General features: G+C 33.6%; 5 protein-coding genes across 11 annotated transcripts; 2 read left to right on the forward strand and 3 right to left on the reverse strand.

The window, feature by feature from the left end:
* Nucleotides 1-71: 71 nt before the first annotated feature.
* LOC108774370 (Ornithine aminotransferase precursor) lies at nt 72-6,327 on the reverse strand. Its single transcript, XM_018540465.1, has 10 exons — nt 6,069-6,327; nt 5,532-5,836; nt 4,152-4,482; nt 3,485-4,071; nt 2,329-2,394; nt 1,862-2,253; nt 1,393-1,697; nt 1,011-1,211; nt 541-766; nt 72-274 (listed from the first exon to the last, which is right to left on the reverse strand). Exons 1-10 carry the CDS (start codon nt 6,141-6,143, stop codon nt 108-110), a joined length of 2,655 nt encoding a protein of 884 aa, XP_018395967.1. The 5' UTR covers nt 6,144-6,327; the 3' UTR covers nt 72-107.
* A 2,318-nt stretch (nt 6,328-8,645) lies between these two features.
* On the reverse strand, nt 8,646-10,464 carry TBC1d7 (TBC1 domain family member 7). Of its 2 annotated transcripts, none has more exons than XM_018541016.1 (6): nt 10,280-10,464; nt 10,127-10,172; nt 9,659-10,008; nt 9,174-9,458; nt 8,922-9,051; nt 8,646-8,848 (listed from the first exon to the last, which is right to left on the reverse strand). In XM_018541016.1, the coding sequence occupies exons 2-6, from the start codon at nt 10,166-10,168 to the stop codon at nt 8,744-8,746; spliced, it is 912 nt and encodes a 303-aa protein (XP_018396518.1). In that variant the 5' UTR covers nt 10,169-10,172; nt 10,280-10,464; the 3' UTR covers nt 8,646-8,743. The 2 variants fall into 2 exon arrangements, with proteins under 2 accessions (XP_018396518.1, XP_018396528.1); XM_018541026.1 differs by having other exon boundaries at nt 10,271-10,464.
* A 222-nt stretch (nt 10,465-10,686) lies between these two features.
* On the forward strand, nt 10,687-11,262 carry LOC108774825 (uncharacterized). The gene is made up of 2 exons (XM_018541036.1): nt 10,687-10,752; nt 10,841-11,262. The coding sequence occupies exon 2, from the start codon at nt 10,852-10,854 to the stop codon at nt 11,260-11,262; it is 411 nt and encodes a 136-aa protein (XP_018396538.1). The 5' UTR covers nt 10,687-10,752; nt 10,841-10,851.
* Nucleotides 11,263-11,269: 7 nt separating this feature from the next.
* Nucleotides 11,270-13,036, forward strand: LOC108774803 (methyltransferase-like protein 25). Its single transcript, XM_018541006.1, has 4 exons — nt 11,270-11,848; nt 11,932-12,283; nt 12,574-12,671; nt 12,739-13,036. The coding sequence occupies exons 1-4, from the start codon at nt 11,270-11,272 to the stop codon at nt 12,970-12,972; spliced, it is 1,263 nt and encodes a 420-aa protein (XP_018396508.1). The 3' UTR covers nt 12,973-13,036.
* A 1,619-nt stretch (nt 13,037-14,655) lies between these two features.
* On the reverse strand, nt 14,656-21,563 carry LOC108774500 (hippocampus abundant transcript 1 protein). Of its 6 annotated transcripts, none has more exons than XM_018540647.1 (7): nt 21,233-21,563; nt 17,133-17,534; nt 16,756-16,977; nt 16,391-16,674; nt 15,974-16,262; nt 15,623-15,758; nt 14,656-15,368 (listed from the first exon to the last, which is right to left on the reverse strand). In XM_018540647.1, exons 1-7 carry the CDS (start codon nt 21,356-21,358, stop codon nt 15,262-15,264), a joined length of 1,566 nt encoding a protein of 521 aa, XP_018396149.1. In that variant the 5' UTR covers nt 21,359-21,563; the 3' UTR covers nt 14,656-15,261. The 6 variants fall into 6 exon arrangements, with proteins under 6 accessions (XP_018396149.1, XP_018396140.1, XP_018396144.1 ...); XM_018540638.1 differs by having other exon boundaries at nt 15,602-15,758; XM_018540642.1 differs by having other exon boundaries at nt 15,953-16,262.
* Between the last annotated feature and the right edge of the window lie 563 nt (nt 21,564-22,126).

Here is a 22,126-nt window from a genome sequence, read left to right on the forward strand (position 1 = left end):
GCGTGCGCGTGCACGTGTGTGTGTGCGCGCGTGCACGTGTGTGTGTGTGTGTGTGTGTGTGTGTGTGTGTGTGTGTGTGTGTGTGTGTGTGTGTGATTTTAAGTTCTTTATTTGTAATTTTTGAGAACCGTAGTAAGAATGTTTATTCCTTCTTGTAATTGCTCTTCCGTGATCGTTAATGGAGGCGATATTCTGATGATTTGACCATGTGCGGGTCTCGACAACAATCCAGCGTCTCTCAGTCTTAGACAGATGTCCCAACCCTCGGCGAATTCTGTAAGTAAAAACCACACCGAACATATAATAAAAGTCAATATTTTTTGTTAAATAATGCAGAAATGTTTTTCGATACACAGTTCTTTTATCTCTTTATTATCAGTCACGCACAATTATATCGTAAGTAAATGTATGGGATAAAGTTTACGAGATATGATTTTAATTTTACATGCACAACAAGTATTTTATCTTCGTATCGCGCAACGAGTTTTTACATTGCCAATTTATCAGCGATACGAATAATTCTTTCATGACTTTTGATACCTTTGTTTACCACGAGACCGGCCAGAAGACCGCGTCCACGGAATTCTGTCACGATGTCCTTTGGCAGTTTATCCAATTCTTCCTTCAAAATTTTTCCGAGTCTCTCCGCGTTTTCTGCAAGTTTCTCCTCCTCCAGAATTTTAACCGCCTCTAAAGCGACTCTGTTTCCAAGCGGACTCCCGCCAAAGGTGCTTCCATGGGAACCCGTTTCCAGACAGAGCATTATCTGAAAAGAGGCGATCAGTCTGGATTAAAATCCTTATCGCGTCAAATAAGCGATTAACATTGATTTATTTCGAGCTACGCAACAACAGAGATATCTCGTTATCGCCCACGAAATTTCAACAAATTAACGTAAGAAATTTATATAAATGATAATGACTGTTAAAATATCTTACATTTTATATAGTCGTATATATTAAATGAAGAAATAATTAATATTAAATTATATTTTAATTTTTTTCGGATACCTGATCATCCGCCAGGACACCGGAAACCGGATACATTCCGCCGGAGAGTGCTTTTCCTAAAATAAGAATATCCGGTCTGTAACCTTCGTGATCAATTGCCAGACGTGTACCAGTTCTGCCAAGACCAGTCTGCACTTCATCGGCAATCCAGAGAACATTATATTTTGTGCACAATTCTCTTACACGTTTCAGATAACCATCCTAAACAGAAAGTAAAAGTAATGTACATTGTTGACAAAAAGATAATGATATCATCAATTTCCTGTTGATATTGAAGAAAGAAAAATAATTTGCACAATCTTCTGAAGTAAAAAAAGTGCTTATGTACTTGTTTAATGATCACACAACATTTGCGATGCTATGTATTTTCGTATTAACTCACAGTTGGCACAATGACGCCAGCTTCTCCTTGAATGGGTTCCATCATGAACGCGCAGATATTGGGATTTTCTTGAAACTTTTGTTCTAGAGCAAGCAGATCGTTATATGACACCTTCTCGAAAAGAGGTACATAAGGTCCAAAATCCGTGTAGCAATTTGGATCTGTTGAAGCCGATAAAGCCGCCAATGAACGTCCCCAAAAGTTTCCTTTGGCGAATACAATGGCAGCCTTGCCACTCGGCACTTTTTTGATTCTGTATCCCCAACGTCTGGCCAATTTTATGGCCGTGTCACCTCCTTCAACACCTACAACAAGGAAATAATAAATGTTCCAACTCTTCTATCTTGTACAATAAAGAAACTTGTGCTTATCGCAAGCAGTATCAACATTTTTTTCCAATAACTATTGAGGTACCAAAATTAATTGTTTTTGAATATATTTTCATTCTTTTTTTAAAGCGAGTTCACACCTGTGTTCATAGGTAAAAATCGATCCCATCCAAGGAGTTTTGTTAGATATTCTCCTAATTCGCCATGAGGTTCCGAGTAGAAGGCTCTTGATGTATGCGACAACTTTCCAGCCTGATCTCTGATTATTTTCACCAGACGCGGATGGCAATGACCTTGGTTGACAGTTGAGAATCCTGCCAGGAAATCAAGGTAGCGTTTTCCATCGATATCCCACAGATAGACTCCTTCTCCGCGAGAAAGAACAACCGGCAGTGGTTTGAAATGTATACCGCCGTATTTATTATCGCGATTGATCACTTCCTGGGAACTCAGGAATCTTCTCTTATCCGATTCCCTTACGATGCTGAAAAATCTTTGTCTCACAGATTGCATGGCCATATTTTTCCTCACCCTGAAATATAGTTAAAATGTTGCAATGTCGCTGCAATATTTGCTAGAATGTTTTGTCGCATAAACATTTACGAACCTTTTTTTTTTTAACACGAGTAAGACGTCGGAAAGTAGGCATCTAATGATGATTCCAGCAGTCTTGCTTTTATATCAAGGTGAAAGAAGATATGGCAAAAGATACGACGGATATGATTACTTATTTACTGAAATAATGCTCGGTACACAAACATTGCGACAACACAGAGGGATTTATAATAAAATACCCTTACAGACGGAATCATATCTGATAAAAATATAAAGTAAAGGCGCCAGCATGCCGAAGTAAACGAATCACGATAAACAATATAATGCACATACAAGATTGAAAGAATTTCGAAAAACAATAAACAAAACATAATAAGTAACTGCGTTGCATTGGATTTGAATTAAAATTTTTTTAGTTAATATAATTTCTAAGTACTTTTTAAAACTTTATTAAGAGAATTTGACAATGATAAAGTAATTTTACTTTAAACAACAAGCTGATCTATTAAAATGTTTAGTCTAAATAATTTCGCAACATAAAAAAAATTAATTAATCGAAATAAAATGTAATGATCTTACGAATTATTATTTGGGAATTACTTCCTAGTTGCAAGCCATGCTTATATGTTTTTCAACACATGTTATCTCTCGCGTCGTTGTATTAGAAGTACATTATTTGCGTAGAGATTATCGTACAAAGCTATTAATAACCCAAAAATGAATAACTCATTAGCTACGTTAAATATGTATCTTTCGAGATGATAATACGACCACATACAAAATGGCTTATTTGGGTTTTGCTTACAGAATATAACCGTAAGTGACAAAATAATTGTATTTATTTACAACATTTTATTATTTGTAAAAAATATCAATAATTTTATACGTCAATGCCCTCATGACCGATTTAACTTCTTGCAGTTTGTCACTTGATAAAATTTCGATCTGATGACCTTTTTCGATATAGCATATGAATTAATGATGTAGATTAACTTCGTTGCACGAATTATCAAGATAACAACCACAATATGAACATTACACCTTGAAATTATATAGAATACGTATATTGTGTAAATTAAGAAAATGATATAATAAGTACAAAATAATTAACAAATTATTTTTTGTAATTATTATTCACATTTTTATTAGAAAGTTATATATATATATGTCATAAAGATATAATACAATAGTATTATAAATATTATTACATATATGTAAGAATGGTTTTAGAAAGGATATCCGCGCACTCGCGTATTTGTTCTTCCGTGATAACTAATGGTGGTGCTAAACGAATAATGTGTCCGTGCGTAGGTTTCGCTAAGAGCCCGTTTTCTTTCAGCTTTACGCAGATATTCCATGCGTCGATCTTTTTATTTATGACGATAGCGTTCAAGAGGCCCTTTCCTCTTACCAAAGTGACTATCTCCTTCGGCAGCTTGTTAAGCTCGTCTCTGAGTAAGCGGCCGACCCTCTCCGCATTTTCGGCAAGTTTCTCCTCCTCTAGGACACGAAGCGCTTCGAGAGCAATCTTGCATCCCAAAGGATTACCACCATAAGTAGATCCGTGCTCGCCAGGCTTGATTGTGAGCATAATTTCATCATTCGCTAGTATCCCGGAAACGGGATAAAATCCTCCGGATAGTGCTTTACCGAGCATCAGAATATCCGGCTTCACGTTTTCATGATCCACTGCGATTCGCTTCCCCGTTCTGGCTAAGCCGGTTTGTACTTCATCCGCAATCCACAGGACATTGTTTTTCGTACAAAGTTCTCGAATTTCTTTCAGATATCCATTCTTTTCGAGGAACAAAGACAATTTGGAGGATAAGGCTCAAAGGTAGCTTTCTTTTTAAACTTTCGCACAGAAAAGCTTACCTTAGGAACCACAACGCCAGCTTCACCTTGGATAGGCTCCACCATGAAAGCGCAGACGTTTGGATCGACGAGAGCTCGTTGAAGCGACGGGAGATCATCATAGGGTATGAGCTCGAAGCCCGGCATAAACGGTCCGAAGCCATTGTAACTGCTAGGATCGGTACTCGAGGAAACAGCGCTCATAGTTCTTCCCCAGAAATTGCCTTCTACAAACACTATCTTGGCCTGATTGTGCGGTATACCCTTGCATGAGTATCCCCATCTGCGTGCCAATTTGCATGCCGTTTCACCACTTTCCACGCCCGTGTTCATCGGCAACCATTTGTCATAGCTAAAGGAATGAAATGTTTTAAATACATAAATGAATTCAATATGTGAAGCATCTATAAAAAGCATTACGAAATTGCTTTGTTGTTTAAAGATATTTGATTCATCAATTATGATACGAACAAAATGTTATTAAATAAATAATTAGTTTTATTAGTCAAGAGACGAAAATAAAGTGTTATTAGACATTTTATTATAATTGTAATATTATCAATCTGGATGTCTGGCGCTTTTAAGATTCTATTTCCTGGTATAACTTCTGGTACGTTAAATATTAACTAGATTTTTTAAAAATAATAATATAGGCAACAATGATACAGCGCGGTACTTGGCGTAATTATTATCTTATATTATTTTAATTATATTCATTTAATAAAATATATTACAGTTTTTTCGAACGTTTTAGCCTCATTTCGGAACAAGAATGATATAGATTTCGTCCATCTTGAGCTCAAATGGTGAAGCCTAGTATCATTTCGCAGTAATGAATTCGTTAAATTGTAAAAAAATTGGTTAAATAATCTGTCCTTCAATTAATTGTCATAAGATTGATGAAACAATTATTTCTCTGATGCTTTGTTCAAAAAGTTTTATATTTCTGATTTTTCGAATTTCTGATTTTCATACATTATGAAGGCAAATTTTATTTATTGTATTGGAATTCAAGCTGGTGTCTTACACTTATGGCAATTGAAGGCCAGTTTAATTTAACCAATTTCGCAATTTAACGAATGCTGCGAAATGATACAGAATATGACTTGACCAGAGATCTCTGTTTAAGTGAGAGACGAGCTCCTTTATTATCTACAATTTACATTATCCAAAATATGGCCGAAACAGCCGAAGAAATTGTAATGTTTATTAAATTAATATATTAATATGTCTATATTGTGTTAATTTTAATATCAAGAATGCAATAATTTATATTACTAGATTTTCTAAATAACACTGTATATATAAATTTATCACTGGTTTTTTATACTTTAGATCTCTTTACGTCATTATTTATCTTATCGGCATGAGTTTAGAAATTAAAATCAATACTTTTTATACCTGAATAGTTTCGTAATATATTCCTCGAATTCACCTAAGAGATCTGAATAAAATGCTCTGGACGTCAGAGTTAATGTTTTCGCTTGGTCGACCATTGCTTTGTAGATTCTAGGATGGCAGTGGCCTTGATTAACTGCCGAATAAGCGCTTAAAAAATCAAAGTATCGTTTGCCCTCAACGTCCCACATAAAGACACCCTGAGCTTTACACAGAGCCACGGGAAGTGGATGATAATTGTGAGCACCGTATTTAGATTCACGATCAAACACTTGTTGGGATGTAAGTGTTCTGTGGCATTGAAAATGCTAAAAAAGAAGAAACATTTAAATCAATTCTAATTTTAAAATACTTTTAAGTATTTTCCTTTTCAAGTATTTTAATTATAAGAAAGTAACTATATATAAATAAATTGGATTACAGAGATTGTTTTAAAAACATATAATTTAATACAGCAAAATCTAATTTAAGGTACATATACAATTGTGATAAAATTATGATAAAATCATAAAGTTAGTACTAAATAATTAATTATATTACCTGAAATTGGGACAATAGTAATGTTTTTGATGACTTTTTGATATTTTGCAACACCACTCTCCTTAATGGTTCCATCGCGTAAATTACTTCCTTGTTAAACTCACTTTTACTACACGTATTTTCACTTCCGTCGTTATCACACGGAAATACAGTTGATGTTCAAGTGTCTCTAATTTTCGATGCTGGTTAAAATATTGTATAAAATCTTTATTCTGGAATATAAGTAGAGTTGGCAAAAACTGTAAATTACAAAAAATATTTAAAAATAAACGAAAGAGAATTTCTCAAAGAATCACGAAACCATAAAAAACACTTATTTCAAAACTATTAAAATTATTAATTATACTTAATGTAGAGATAAAAATAAAAGCACAAAAGGAATGAATAGTTGCGAAAATGTATATTTTAATAAAAAAAAATGTTAATAGATTCCGTGTAAGTATATTTATTTCAGCAAGTTAAATTGCGCGATTTTTTGAAAAAACGCGATCAATATCACTTCTTTACATAAACTGACGATGAAACTGACGACGTTAGGTAAGGAACAGGATCATTAAACATTTTAACGTTTTTCCCCTCCCAATCCCCTCACTTTCCAATTTCTATAAATATTGCGTGATTTTCATACGCTTTATATATATATATATATATCAGACGCTTTAAGTATGCCATACCTCAATACAGTAAATGAGGGTTAATATTAGAACTTTTTCTAGCTGTAAGCTAAGGTAGTCCACTATAAATTGAGTATATACAACCTTCGCAACAGCTGCTGTTCTGCCAATTATAATGAAGTGAAAGTTTGTGCCACATCTGTCTTATCTGAATTATTAATTTCGTTATTTATTCGAAATTCGTATTCAAAATTGTATAATATTATTATTGCTCATTTCTTTTTTTGTTGATTAATATTTTAAAAAACGCGTCAGTACATGTGTGGCAGCTGTTCGAAGAGAAAATACTTTTTTCACATATTGAAAAAAAAAAGTTTGGAAATTTGTATTATTTATATTTTTTAGTACACACAGATTGGGAGCATTTCCAGCAAAAGACACAAAAGCGACGCAGCGAATCATTACATCCTTGTTCGCCACCCAGCCAGAAATGATAATGGAATCGACGTCGATGCAACGTCAATTTGACGATTTCGACATTGATTCGACGTTGCATCGACGTCAATTCCATTATCATTTCTGGTTGGATGATAACGTTCAAGAAAAGATGAAATGATTACGGTGCTACTCAGTGTCGCTTGTTGAAAAACTCCCATTAGTTAGCTCCGAAAGTACTACATTTTATAGTATCCCTTCAAATTTTAACTGAAAAGAAAAATGAAGATTATGTTTTTTCTATGTTACAATTTTCATCTTTTTTATGTGTATACGTTTTCAAGAATTTTTTTAACGTATTGTTATTTGATTCGAAACGATATTATTATAATAAAACGTATTCTCTAATGTTCAAAGTATATTCTATATTTTTTATTTATATCAGACGGATAATTTTAGAATTGCCAATTGACCAATTTGATAACTATAGAACTTTATAAAAATATGACGATAAAGGTTAAAATTAATTTACGTATAACATATAATTGTGTTATATACATTATAAATATTACATGTCATTTTACATTTAAAATATCTTAGATTTTAATATTGTATTTACAAATTATTTATTTATTCATCTTTCCATAAAAGACTATATAATAATAATAATTAAATCGTATTTGTTTTTCTTTTCGAAAAATCTTTGATTAATATTTGAATCGTTAAAATAATAATAGCAAAAACTTAAAAAAATGAATTTTATTATATTCTTACATAGATTGTAATTCAGTCAATATATTCTCAGCAGTCACTGATCAAATCAATCACAAGCGAACTTATCTCGACGACTAGTCGGACTGACAAACAATTAAATTCTGTGTGTCTAGTTCAAGTTTTATTTATCTCACTCAGGCAACGAGTCGAAGGATATCGTCAATACATGCCTCTTACTACACATATATGTATAACTTTCCCACTGATTCAGCTGTTCTTGTGACACGTGTTATTTCATTGATAATAATCTTATATCTGACAAACGGTACTTATAATGATTTTATAGAAAATTTTACAAATTTATATAAGCAGAAAAAACAGTTAATTTTTGTAATTTACAAACGATTTTGAATTAAGATATATCAACGATTTTTTTTATTAAAAAATTGAGTAATAATTTTTTTTAGAACATTTTTAAGTATTATATTCTTCACTAGTTGGAACTACAAACAATTGTATTGTTATTACAAATAAAATACATTTTTTTAATTGGAAACTTAATTTATTATATTGTAGTTCCAGAATTTCTACTTTCACAGAGATACAATGTGCAAATATTAAAGTTATAAAATATATGTGATGATAAAAATCAGTTTCTGTTTTGTATAGCATTTAAATGTGAAGCAAGTTTAAAAAAAAAACTAGGGATAAATTTAATTTTATCAATAACTTCGTCACACAATAATAATTAATTAAACTCGTAAATTGTGGACTCCTTTAATTAATACAATAAAACAAGAAAATGTGACGTACGCGCAATATAAATAACCTGGTTGACTCCTATGGCCTTATATATTACATTATTTTCTTGTTTTATTGTACAATATATAATGTATTTTTATGTATGAAACATTAACTATGCTTTGTGAAATACATATCAACTTGTTGAGTTGTTCCACTTTGTTGTATTGATTCAATTGCTTTATTGACTATTACCTCTGATGTTTCTTCTGTTATCTAGAACGAAATGTAAAAATCTGAAAAATATGCCCATCACATTATCATATTATAATTTAATTAGTAGTCTTACATTATTGATAGTATCTAATATATGATCTATGCTTTCACATCTTAATAATAGTCGCCTCAAAGTAGTCAACGTAACGACGGCAACGAATATCAAAATTCGATATGCGCCAACCGTTATTTTATCCCATATCCTACAACAAACAAATAAATATTTTAGTAATCCTAAAAAGATATGCTCTTGCCAGTATCAAAGTTAATTCATAAAATAATTACAATATAATTTCAGTTTTTATGATAACATAAACATACATACTTAGCAATAGATCCATTGCATATTACGCCTGCAAAACATGAATAAAACCAAATATCATATGGAAGATTATAAAGTGCATCAATTTTAACAAGATGCTTGTATAATTCTACGTCTTCTTTTTCCAACAATGCATATGTACAGTCTTGCAATTTTCCTACTTCTTTCTGTAGCTTTTCAACTTGGACAAAAAGTCCTGACAATATCCAATACATATCCACTAATTTCTCTTCTTCTGATTCAACATCAATCACATACCACAGTGTCTCTGCCATTTTGCTCATAGCTCTGGAATAAATAAGTCTATCATAATATAATATTTTTTGAACTCATACAAAATACCTATGAAATTATAGAACTACAGTATCCTTCAAAATCAAGACAGAAAAAAACTATTAAGACAAATGCTAGATTTCAATTAAAACTTATAATGAAAGTGTTTAATTTAAAAGTTTGAAATACCTAATATTGAATACTATAATGTGAACCTGTATAACGGCGATTCCAATTGAGCAGCCATATCAACTTTTGCTCTTCTTTTGCGTAACAGCCACATTGCTAAAAATATTAGATGAGGTTTCGTAAAGTCGTCTATAATCTTTGCAACTCTTAATGCTCTCTGCAAATCCTGAAATTCAGCTTTGCGCTGAGCCATTATAAATTCCTGGCTCTCCGAGTAAACTGGTATAATGTCGAGTAAAACTTTCCACAAGAAGTTTCTATACATAGCAGGTACAGTGAATCTTAAACAAAACTGCTTTAGCTTTGTTTTATCAAGCGGGCGCTCCTTCAACAATATCTCCAAAGATTTCTTTTCTTCGACACTGCGGAAACCAACCTGCCATTTAAAAGCAATGATACTTTAATTATATGACAATATGACAGAACTATACTACAGTGACATATATAATTATTGTTGCGTCGATTTAAAGAGTAAGTGGATTTTGGAGCGTTACCTTTTCATAATATTGCGAACGAAAATTTCGTTCATCCGTCATCTTTCTGGTCTCGTCGAAGTAGAAACAGATAGAAGAGAATTATAATTAAAGTTAAACGAGATAATCAGGTGGAACACGTTTTTACTGCAACATTATATTTACGTTTTATACCTGTTATGCAGACGTAACTCAACAGTGTCGCGATATGTATGTATAATGCGTATAACCTAGAAATTCTACCGCATAGATTACTGTGTGCTCGTGTGTAAGTTCTATTAGTTTTATCGCGAAAAAAGTTTGAATTTACGTCATATTGCGTTCGCTGAGATTAAGAAGATTCATGTTTTCTTCTTATACACGATACACACATATAATTATAGTAATTACTCATTCATTGTCGACACGATCGTGTGTCACTGCATTAGATCTATATACATCCGTATCCATAGTTCTATACACATTGATTTAAGAAGCATCACGATTTACTTTGTTACTTATTAATACCCTTGTTACAAACAGTAATTTGATTAAGAAGCTACTTTTTTTCTTACAACAGTTTTTTTTCAATTCTTTTGTGTGTTATAACAATTACTTAGCTAAAAAGTAAATATAGAATAAGTACAGTGTTATAACAATTAGTTAAAGTAAGTAGAATAAGAATAGACTGATAAAGATATTTTCTTGTGTGATGAAATATAATGACGTGTATAATCTATGATTGTCTTTTTTTAGTTAATATAATTATGTCCCAGGAAAAAAAGGATCTGGATGTAAACAAAGTCTTTGAAGATTTATTGTTTGTGGAAGAAATCGCACAAAAGTCAGGATACGAGGAAGGCTTTGAGAGTGGCAAGGAACAGCTCCTAAAGGGATATCACCTCGGATACCACAGAGCTAGCATAATTGCTGCACAATTAGGATATTACAGTGGAGTATTGGAACACTATTTGCAAAATAATGATGCTAAATGTGAGAAAGCGATGATGATAGCCAAGAAGCTCTTGGAAGATATTCGTGGTACTCTTCCCAATCACCAGGATGACAATCTGAATATTCTGCAAGCTGTGGAAGATATTAAATTCAAATATGCCAAATTCTGTTCACTAGCAAAAATTAGTCCGCTATATCCAGAGACAGATAAACTCGAATTTTAATGTGACAATGATGACAGAATATAATCAGCACTTTGAGAAAGCGTTGGATTTTATTAATATCTATCAAGAATTAATAGATTGTCACTTAGTTGATTTTATCACTGAGGGATTATGGGATAAATGCTTACCAGAAAAATTAAGATCAGAACTTGAAAATACTGACATGAGCGACGATATCTGGGCAGAAAACAATACAGATTCGGAATTGAGTAATTTCATACAGTTAACAAAATCACTTTCTTTAGAATCATGTCCAGCAGTTATATGTGTAAATGATTTGCCAAAGTTATTATCACAGTTTTCCACTGAACTTCTGATTGAAAACAAATGTGTTTATCCAAAGTCTAAGCTCATGAATACAAAGAAATCACATGAAATTGAAGTGCTTGGAAAAGTTATTACCGAAATAGCACTTTCCACCCATAGTTTAGTAATAGATGCTGGAGCTGGGAAAGCATATTTATCAACATATTTGTCAGAACATTTTAATATTCCTGTATTAGCAATTGATTCGTCACAAGTTTGTCACAAGGGTGCGATAAATCGTCAGGAAAAAATTCAGAAAAGGAAACAAACTCTAACGAAGGTTTATGAAAAAAAGTTTGACTTAATTATTATTTATATTATTATTTATCATAATGTTATAAAAAATTGTGATATTCCTTTTAGATTCGATATATAGTTCAAGAGCTAGACGACACAACTAATTATAATAAAGTGGTGAATACATGTTACCCTGATTGGAGTGTAAATAGAAATCTCATTTTGACAGGATTGCACACTTGTGGAATGCTTGTTCATTCTGTGATTAAAGCTTTTTTACATGCAGAGGATATTAATTTACTTCTTGTTGTTCCATGCTGTTATCATTTAGCGAATGAAACATTGAGTGGACGCTGGAATTTTAGTAAAAATGCCAGAATGTTGGCTCAACAATCTGTCGAAAGAAGTAGATATAATAAGCATCTTTCTCCTTTGTTATTTTACAGAGCTGTGCTGCAAGTTATTCTACATTCAATGGGTCAGTATAGATAGTGAAACATAAATATAATTAAGTAATTGACATTTTCGATCATTGGATAAGATCTTATGTATTAATTTAATAACGCGATATTGTATCCCTGATATTTCATTTTGGCTTTACAATAAAACTATATTTCAAGACTGAATAGTAATCATCGCCTTAAAGAACAAAGCAAATGTATACATATAATGTACAAATTAGGCATAAATTTTCAATAACCGAAAATCTTAATATTCATTTATTCTGTATCAATATATCGACTACTATGTATATAATATTGTTAATAGGATATTACAATGCTAAAGTAGGGCGTGGTGGTCCACTGAATAATTTCGTGGACTACGCAAAATGCGCGCTATCCAGAATCGGGATGGATAAGAAGCAGGTATGTGTTATTTATTCATTTGTGTTCTAATATATCAACAGAAATTCTACAAAATATATGATTTTAGATACCACCCGCATATGTATTGCAAGAAGTATATCAGAATCACATACACTTCGAATCAAAGTTGCGTCTGTTTCAAATGTTGAGAATACATATGAGCTCGGTAGTGGAAGCAGCAATCATGTTGGACAGAATAGTATTTTTACAAAATAATATCAAGTGTTCCAAGGTTGCTGTAATACGTTTGTTTGATCCAACACTCTCTCCTAGATGTTATGGAATAATTGCAACGAAATAAGTACAACAAATATGAAGATATTAAAAATGTTATAGACAGAAAAAAAAATTAATTATAAAACAGTATGCCAATTTATTATAGAAGGTGCTTGTCACATTTTTAATACAAATATGAAATATTTAAATAATTACTTATTGTTGTATATAAAATAATGTGATTTTAATAAAAGTTTTTTCATAAAATCATCTTAAATATTTTTTAGTTTAATATGTCAACTGAGTATATATAGTTGCTCAATATTTTATATCGTATAAATGTGAAATTTGCACAAGTGATACTTTTATTTATCTTAAAAATAATTACTTTTTATTAATGCATTCATCGTACATTATACATATACAATTACTTAACTCGTGATAGAGTTAAGACTTATCCTATGTTTTATTCTTAATATTATAATCTTCCTGCTTGTTTTGTATATTTATAATACAATTGCATATATTTACTTCAGTGTACGAGAGCGAGTTCGTAAGTAACTCTAAGGAAATACAAACAGAAACTATAGAATCGTAATTGCACTGTATACCTGCTCACGATTTCTACTTCGTTCTGTAATACTTTACTGTAATACAGCTATGTTCTAGAAAACGCACGTAATTTTAATATATTCGACAAAGATTATAAGCCATATCGACTGAAATCTTCAATATCTAACAAATTGTTTCGTTTTGAACAACCGTATATAAAAAAGGAGTTAATATTAAATATGTATAAAATACATATTTATTACTTTTATTTATAAAACCATTCACTGTTAATATCATCCAATAAATATCCATCAAATAATTGATGTTGTAGCTTCGACTTTTTTTCCGAAAGATAATCGCGAATATGTGCAAATATAAAAATTTACGAAATTAATTTGTGATAACGACGTTTTGCACATTATTGTTATTATGCTTCGACTATTTTGCATTTGTCATTAATCACTCTTTGGCTTTCATCGAGACTAATCGAGTTTAAGAGCATAATGACTTTAAGATCCAATCCAGAGTATAACTAAAAAAATGATTTGCTTCTTACAAGTTAGTTTTAAATGATTGTATTATTTGTGTAAACATGGTACTTTACGTAAACATACTAATAATAACACAAATTAAAGGTAAATCGCATAATTTAAACAATCAAAATTTTATATGTATATAAATTAATGCGCTACTGCATTAAAACATATTTCTCCTAAAAGTTTTGATATTTTTGTAAAATAGAAGCAAAATATATATACAAGGTTCTATTCTATTATAAAACGTTTTTTTCTCATTTTAACATCAATGTGATTCTGATTATAACACACATAATTTAAGAGAACTATCGATTTTCAATTAATTAATTTAATATTTCATTTTACTCATAGTATTAACGTCTACCATTGTCTTTAAATGACAAACTATCACTTTGTATAACTTGTTCCTAGTATTGAGGCCTTTCTCGTTATATTTATAGTTTCTATGAATTAAAATAAATAGTTTGTGCAAAAAAAAACAAGTCGCATGATCTATAAATATTAGATAAATTATGACATACAAGAATGATAAGTAATTACTATATCATACCTGTACAAAAAGAAAATATAATTCAAAGAATTTGCATCCTTTTCAATTGTCAATTAATGTTGCTTTTGTATATAAAAATTATGCTTACAAGGAATGTGTAAAAGCTATTTCTAGTGCTATGAATGTACGGAGATGCAAAAATATGTTGCGCAATTTACATTAGCACTTGATATAAAATGTGATAATATAAATTAGTAACAAAAGAAAAGGATACGACATCAAAGTAAAGGATCAAATATTCACAAGATAACGCTAGTAAAATACAGATTTTCAGTTTTCATTCATGTATCGTTTTGTGCCGTTGGCGAGCTGCATAAAGAGTCATTGATTTTACTTCGCATAAAATTGTTACATCTGATTGAATAGTCGGCGCAAGAATCTTGAAAAGGAAGATCTAATTTAATGTTACGTTTTTCGCAACATAACACGCTTGCAGTACGATTATACTCGACTCTGAGATCAACCCACGGTATTATCGCACAAGCACTGCTTGTGCAAATTGTTTGTCACAACCTAAACATTAAGTTCCATCAATAAGTCCTAAAATCAAGCTTAGTTACTGTCTTAAACAAATAGTATAATACAATATAGACAACTCTATTACAGTCGCCTGATCGAATCAGGTGTATTTCATAGTAACGACCTCTTCATCTCTGATTAAGAGTGAAGCTTTACCGCTTGGCTAAAGTATTCTCGTCGTGTACTATATGGCTTGTCTTACATTTTTCAATAGACATTATAGCGCGGCGGAGTTACAATTGTCGACTAGTGGTGATAGCGGACCGATCTTTCCTCTTCCACTTCCTACTCGGTCTGCCTCATATTGAACGTCCAAGGACAAACCTAAAACAATAAGCACTTTGAGTTTTACATTGTTCAATACAATAAGTAAAACATGGTACTTGTAAAACTTTTGCTGTATGTATCTCACGATTTTCGTAAGTAAAATTTTTCGCATAAATCTCATTATGCTCATTCGACAAGTCGATAAAGATCGTAATTAAAACAATTTTCGATGAATCCCATCACCATAAACATATTTGGCATTTTAGCATATTTGACAACCTGTAACGTACATTTCTGATATGCGTATTTACCGGAGGGCCTCCGGGAAGTGGATGGGTGATGCAACGATCCTGTTGACATTGTATTTGATTCGGGAATAAATGCGGCTACTAGTAGCGCGCAGATCACAAGTAACGCACCAAATACGAACGGTGGCCCTGGTACAAGCTGGAAATGTAACAAATATTTGATTTAATTTAAAATTAACATATATAATAAAATACTTTGTTTATATATTTATATATAGACATAAGCATATCGATTCTTTTTTCAACATTAAAGCTATTATTTTTCAATAATTTCAATGCTGTATGTATAAAACTTACTAAACAGATAGGCTAACAAAAATAAGCTATGCTTACCTGCAAATATAATGTATGTACCTGAGGCATTATGTCAAGATGTGTATTAGTTCTCGTTCTGTTGTTTTCATCTACAAACGATGGTTTCAAGGGGAGATTGGGTGTGTCATCATTAAGATCAACGTGAAAAAGGTAGAATATGACACCAAACATAGCAGGTCCAAGTCCGTTGCAGAGACCACGCATCCCAGTTACCATACCTTGCACCAATCCTTGTTTATCAGCATCAGAATGCATAGATACAAATGCAGAAATTGCAGGATATGTAATACTTGATACAGAAGCAAGTACTCCAGCAGCCCACATCATCCTTGAAATAATTAATGCTTGATAAGATTTGGCATACTATTTTCATCGTGTCGTTTTAATTATTATTGAAATTTTAATACATAATTAATAGAGTAACATTGTTATAATGCAAATAAAAAAGTGATTTACCATGTTTGTGAACCGAATCCATACCACATGAGCTGTAACATTTCAAATAACAGACCGAGCATTATAGTATGTTTGCTGCCGAGTGTTCTCATTAAGGATCCTAATACAATTTGCGCTCCTACACTCAGGATGCCCACCACGGCAATAAATATTGCTACCATAAGAGTAGAGAAACCCATAGCCAATTTTAAGTAAACGAATATACAACTATATTGTCCTGCTTCAGGGAGGTAACTCAGGAACACAGTAACACACAGCATTAAAATAGTATGGTCTTTTCCAACCTACAAAGTAAGTTTAAAATAGCTATGTATTTATAGATTTCTTTTTTATATACTATATACATATATGTACGTGTATTTTACCTTTCCAAGAGCAGCAAATGGATCAGCTTGCTCCCATGATATAGGTGCTGGTGGACGTGTTTTTTCAGGCAAACTTTCAGGTACAGCCACTAATATGAAAAACACATCCAAGACTGCGATAGCAGTTGCTAATGCTACGGCAAGATTTTCTCCATAAGTCTTCATAATATAATCACCCAAAGCTGGACTTATTATCATACTTGCAGCAAAAGTTGCTGACACCTGAGACATAAGCAAAAAAAATTTATTTTATAAATTAGATAACCAGTTACATTATCTCAGATTATTTTTATTATTATACTTGTAAAATAAATTTGATCGTCAAAATGTAAATGTCGTTTTGTCATTCTAATCACAAAAACGATATATATACATACCAAGCCATACGCTAGTGATCTTTGATTTTCTTCTGTTACATCCGCAACATATGCAAACACTACTGAGAATGTGCAAGCGAATACGCCACTGATAGAAATCATGGCAAAAAACCACCATGTATTAATGCTCATTAGGGGAATTGGTGCGCATGTGAAGGCCACTGTGATAAGTAAAAAAAATTTTCGACCCCATACGTCAGAGAGAGCACCAATTAGTGGCGCAGAAAGAAAAGACAAGATTCCTTTGATTCCTATTATCAAGCCATTCATCAGGAACGTGTGATCCGGAAATGTTTCATTCAATACCCTAATAATAGGCATGGTCAATAATCCCCATGCGAAGAATTCCAGATATATTACAACCAATGCATGATAGACGCTTGCTTCGCCAACACCAGAACTCTGAAAAATAAGACGTAACAGCATATTACAAGATAGTCTTTGATACGAGCATGTAACATACATAATAACTTTTAATGTAAAAGTGTACAAGTCGCAGCATATTTAACTAAATTTTGACATAACTAGATGTGGTCTTCTGCATATACCACAAGTGATAAACTTATGATATTTTAGCAGCTGACCTTGAGGTGTCTGTAGCATTGTTGAACGAATGTAGGGGGAGGTGTAAGTTTGGCTGTAGCATGATCTTGATTGTTATGTATTTCAGAACAGGTCGGGCCCAAGCCCTCTGTTCCACTGCTTGCCCCAGGGGGCATGACCCCTAAAAAATGTCGCTATATATATTTCCTCTCATATTCTCACGTTTTAATCGCTACTTTTGTAGTCATTCCGCTTACGAGTATGCGATAAAAAGATAGACAATCTTCTCCCAATGTCATAATAGTGCACTGTTTCCACAGTTTTGCATTAAATTTTAATTTGTAATTCAATATTATTTGTAGTTTGTTCGCTTGGATCGTCAAGTCCGCATAATTTTTCATAGCTTTTCTAATGTAACATCTAAAATAGGTAAGATATTGCACCATGACTGAAATGCGTGTATTGTGTATGCATTCCACTACATCTTATCCTAATTATTTTACAAGTAGTCTTCATCAGTCATATTGTCATGACCGTTTGATTTGCTGACATTATATTTACGTTATAAATGAGATTGTTACAACGAAGCAGTATATCTGTCTTCACTAGATATTTATTTCTCATGTCTATTATGTCGATAATGTTTATATTAATACAAAACTTTGATTTAACGATTTATATCACTTCAGTAAAACCGGTCGGCTTTTACATCTATTTACTATTATTTTTGCAAATATTATTTACACGCTTCCTTTGTACATTCCTCTGTGTTGAGATTTAAGTAAGAAATATTATTCAATCGTGAAATACAATAAATCGCTCTGCTGTCACTCTGCGCTTCCTCGTTTGCAATTATATTTATGAGAACGTGACATAATCAATCTTTCTGACAATCGGTTGTCAACGTTTTGAACTTTATTATGGCAGTGCAAGACTCAAGCTAGCGCAATCTTCCACGGCATCCACTTAAAATCCATTCAATCTCAATGCGCACATTTTATATTACTTAAAAATAATTCCGTAATTACCGAGTCATATGACATAATTAGTCCTGTAACGCTGTCTTGCGTACAGTGCCAGATCAGTGGCGTCATTAGATTTCTTGGCAAGTTATGAGATCCGAAGAGTAAAGTGAAGGAGTTACAGCCCCGATAGTAAAGTGATAATTTTCACGCATCTCTCCTCCAGTGACAGAGATTCTCCTTCAAGATAAATGGAGTGCACGAGGTGAACGATATCGTGAACCGAGGTGGACGCTGGCTTCCCCGAGCTCAGGGGGTCGACTCGCGCGCGCGGCCTTGATCGGTCGCGACGCGCGTGACGTCACAGAGATCCGCGGGGACGCGAGGTCGGCGACGGGGCACTCCACGCAGGCACTCTCCCTGCAGGTCGGCAGACGGCAACGCGCGACGATCGGGAGTCTTTTCTGGGGTCTTCTCGTGCGACCCGGAGCGGCTTCGCGACACGGACGGAGTCTCTTCCTCCCTTTCTTTCCGACCGTCTAGTCTCTCCTTCCCTCTCTGTTTCTCACCCCCTCTCCTTGTCACCCTCTGTCACGTATCTCTATTCTTAGAAACCACGGTCGTTCGCGTACGGCGGCTGCTACGACGAGATCCCGGACGATCACATATTTCCAGCCGAGACCCTTCGACGCGCCGTCATTGCCGTCAACCCCTCGCGCGGTCCATTCACGTCGCGCGGGACGGTTCACGCGGGGAATCAAACCTCCGCATCGCAACTGCTCCTTCATCCCCTCCCCAACGTCACGATTTAACGGTACAGTCTCTTCGGGCTAACTCCGGGCTCGACTCCTAACCTAACAATGGCCTCAACAGCTGGCGCGATTCGCTTGCTCCAGGCTCGCGGTTCCTTCGGCATCGCGAAAGAAAGATTTCACATACGCTGCGGTAACATCAGTTCGCGTGGTGGTCCATTATGGTCAATTGTTAGCGTATACGGGAACGCATTGTCGAATAATTGATCGATGCGCGCGATACTTGCCTGTTTATGCACTATATGCACATGTAGTGACGCGTACACACGCACGTAAAAAATATGTATATATGTGTATGTATACATATGTGACGCTGACAATATACGATAAACAGTGTCGTGGAATAACATCCATTTTATCTCTTGATTTTTTTTTTTAAGTCAAAATATAGAATAACCTTTGGCAAAATCTCAGTTTAATAGTTACAACGGCTACTAGCCGAAAAAATTCACCAATGGATCACTTTTTTTTTTCCATTGGACTAAGCAACGGAAAGAAACTAATTTAATTTATATTCAGGACTGGGGGCATATATATATTCAAAATAATTTTATTTTATATTTCATGGAAGTATATAAAAGTATTTTGTATTTCATACAGTGTGTGTATTAATAACGAAAGATTGGAAGTACTTTGTATCTTGTTTGAATTACAAAATATGTAAAACTTTCAATCTTTCGATTTTAAATACAAAATACGTAATATTTTTGTGCCCTGCTGAAACGCAAAATATAAAATACACTTATATTGCAAAAACTGTGTTTTAAATTATGAGTATCGCAAATATATGCCCGGTCCTAAATAGGATAAATATATTAAAGATTTGAGTGGTTTGCTGAATATTGATTATAAAACGTGACATAAATAAATTGCTCACCTCAATATTGATCACGAAAACAAAAATTGTAAACAAAATTTATCTCTTTCTATTAAGATTTACATATGTCTAGAAATTATAAATCAAACTTGAAATCACAGTTGGAATACGACAGATTATCTTTTCTTTGTCTGTTCAATTTCTCCTTCCATGCATCAGATGTCCTTTGTATAATTTACAAGCAAACGTGTTTATAAAATTAAATGGTCTAATCAGCTGATAACACGTCATATAGGTTATGTAAATAAGCTGCATTAATTGGTACATTTTTCTTACAATTATCCTGCATCCAATTTCGCATGAGATAGAAAAGAATATAACGCAAAATGAAATAAGTATGGAAATAACAAAGATGTCAATTTTTGAGATAATATTCGCTCAAACACCCTGGACTGTACTAAATATACACATACATACGTGTACATATGTTTTGTCACGTCTGTTTAAAAAATAATTTACATGTATGCAGATATATAAAATATGTGTCAAGAATTACGAGCTCACGGATATTAAATGTCTCCATTTTATTGCGACTTGCAGAAATATTGCAAAAAGATTGCAAAAATTGTTTGCAATGTGTAAAAGACGATTATGAATATATTTTCGGCCAGGTGTTTCGTCGAGGTACAAGTGCTCCATGTACGGTGTCACGAGCAGAGGTTCTCGTTAGTACCAATCATGCGACATTACGTGTAGATAAAATGGGACTCGAGATAAAAGCGATGTAGGCAAACACGAGCAGAGGCAGGTATGCTGTGAATGTCGGAGTGAGAGGGTGGCCTAGGGTAGCAGAGCGGCTCGGGCGCCGCCAAAGGGAAGAGAGGGAGGGGGATCGGAGATAATGATAGAAGTGAGTGCGGTGCGGTGCGGTGCGGATGAGTGAAATGTAACGAAACTCATAGGTACCGTGATGACTCCATCCTTCATAATGGACTTTCGGCTTCGTATGATCATGCCCACGACCTTCTTCGAGACCTTGGCGGGCATATTCACGCACTGCGCGCACAGACTCTTTCGCTTCTTTAATTTCATGAATTTCCTAGACTCTCGACGGCACGAAAGAAGTCATTTTCCCGCGACACCGTCCTCGCGCCGTTCGTCAACCGTTACAACTCCGAGATTACTTTCAGCTAACACTAATCGTTCTCATGGTGGCATCTACATAACAGTAGAGCAAACGGCGAGAACAAACGAACGTATCCGCATGTCCGCGCGCGGACCAACACACAGAGGCTATCGCGGGTATCGCAGACGAGCACGAACAATCCTGAGAAACCTGAGATATCGGCGAGACGGTCAAACCGAATCGCGCTGTAGGCGCCGGTTTCGCACAGGCAGGTGGATTTTCATGCGCGCGCTCTCGCGCGAGCGTTCTGCTTACGCCGTTGGTCATTTTTCTTTTCAATTTCGAAAAATGCTTGATGATGTATAAATACAATGATAACGCTTGTTATATTTAAAAAAAAAAAAAAAACAATAAATGATGATATTAAAATACGGCATTAATATACACAATAATATAATTAATCAGTCAAATTATTGTCCATCAAGTCAGAAGTAAAAAGTATGAAAATTGTTTCGCAAGCCATACCAAGAAAAATATCTTCTAGAACATTGATGCTTATTAAGGCCGGTATTCATAGTCGGTTCTTATTTGAAGACTGTCTTAAGTAATGTCTTAAGACGCGAATACCGGATTGGTTCATGACATCTTAAGACTGTTCTTAAGACGATCTTGAATATAAGAATTGACTATGAATACCGGCCTAAGAATGCTTGATGATTTGTGGGTTTCAACTT

Source organism: Cyphomyrmex costatus, unplaced genomic scaffold (genome assembly GCF_001594065.2).
Source record: "Cyphomyrmex costatus isolate MS0001 unplaced genomic scaffold, Ccosl1.0 scaffold1053, whole genome shotgun sequence".
NCBI lineage: Eukaryota > Metazoa > Arthropoda > Insecta > Hymenoptera > Formicidae > Cyphomyrmex > Cyphomyrmex costatus.

Coding starts and splice junctions, on each gene's coding strand:
- LOC108774370 (XM_018540465.1), bottom strand. CDS start 6,143: ATGGAACCATTAAGGAGAGTGGTGTTGCAAAATATCAAAAAGTCATCA. Junction 2,254..2,328: donor CTCGTGTTAAAAAAAAAAAG/GTTCGTAAATGT, acceptor ACTATATTTCAG/GGTGAGGAAAAATATGGCCA. Junction 275..540: donor CGGTCTCGTGGTAAACAAAG/GTATCAAAAGTC, acceptor TTTTACTTACAG/AATTCGCCGAGGGTTGGGAC.
- TBC1d7 (XM_018541016.1), bottom strand. CDS start 10,168: ATGACGGATGAACGAAATTTTCGTTCGCAATATTATGAAAAG. Junction 10,009..10,126: donor GTTCGCAATATTATGAAAAG/GTAACGCTCCAA, acceptor TTTAAATGGCAG/GTTGGTTTCCGCAGTGTCGA. Junction 8,849..8,921: donor TATTAGATACTATCAATAAT/GTAAGACTACTA, acceptor ATTTCGTTCTAG/ATAACAGAAGAAACATCAGA.
- LOC108774825 (XM_018541036.1), top strand. CDS start 10,852: ATGTCCCAGGAAAAAAAGGATCTGGATGTAAACAAAGTCTTTGAAGAT.
- LOC108774803 (XM_018541006.1), top strand. CDS start 11,270: ATGATGACAGAATATAATCAGCACTTTGAGAAAGCGTTGGATTTTATT. Junction 12,284..12,573: donor AGTTATTCTACATTCAATGG/GTCAGTATAGAT, acceptor TATTGTTAATAG/GATATTACAATGCTAAAGTA. Junction 12,672..12,738: donor TCGGGATGGATAAGAAGCAG/GTATGTGTTATT, acceptor ATATGATTTTAG/ATACCACCCGCATATGTATT.
- LOC108774500 (XM_018540655.1), bottom strand. CDS start 17,851: ATGCCCCCTGGGGCAAGCAGTGGAACAGAGGGCTTGGGCCCGACCTGT. Junction 17,535..17,716: donor AATGCTACAGACACCTCAAG/GTCAGCTGCTAA, acceptor CTTATTTTTCAG/AGTTCTGGTGTTGGCGAAGC. Junction 16,978..17,132: donor GATCACTAGCGTATGGCTTG/GTATGTATATAT, acceptor CTTATGTCTCAG/GTGTCAGCAACTTTTGCTGC.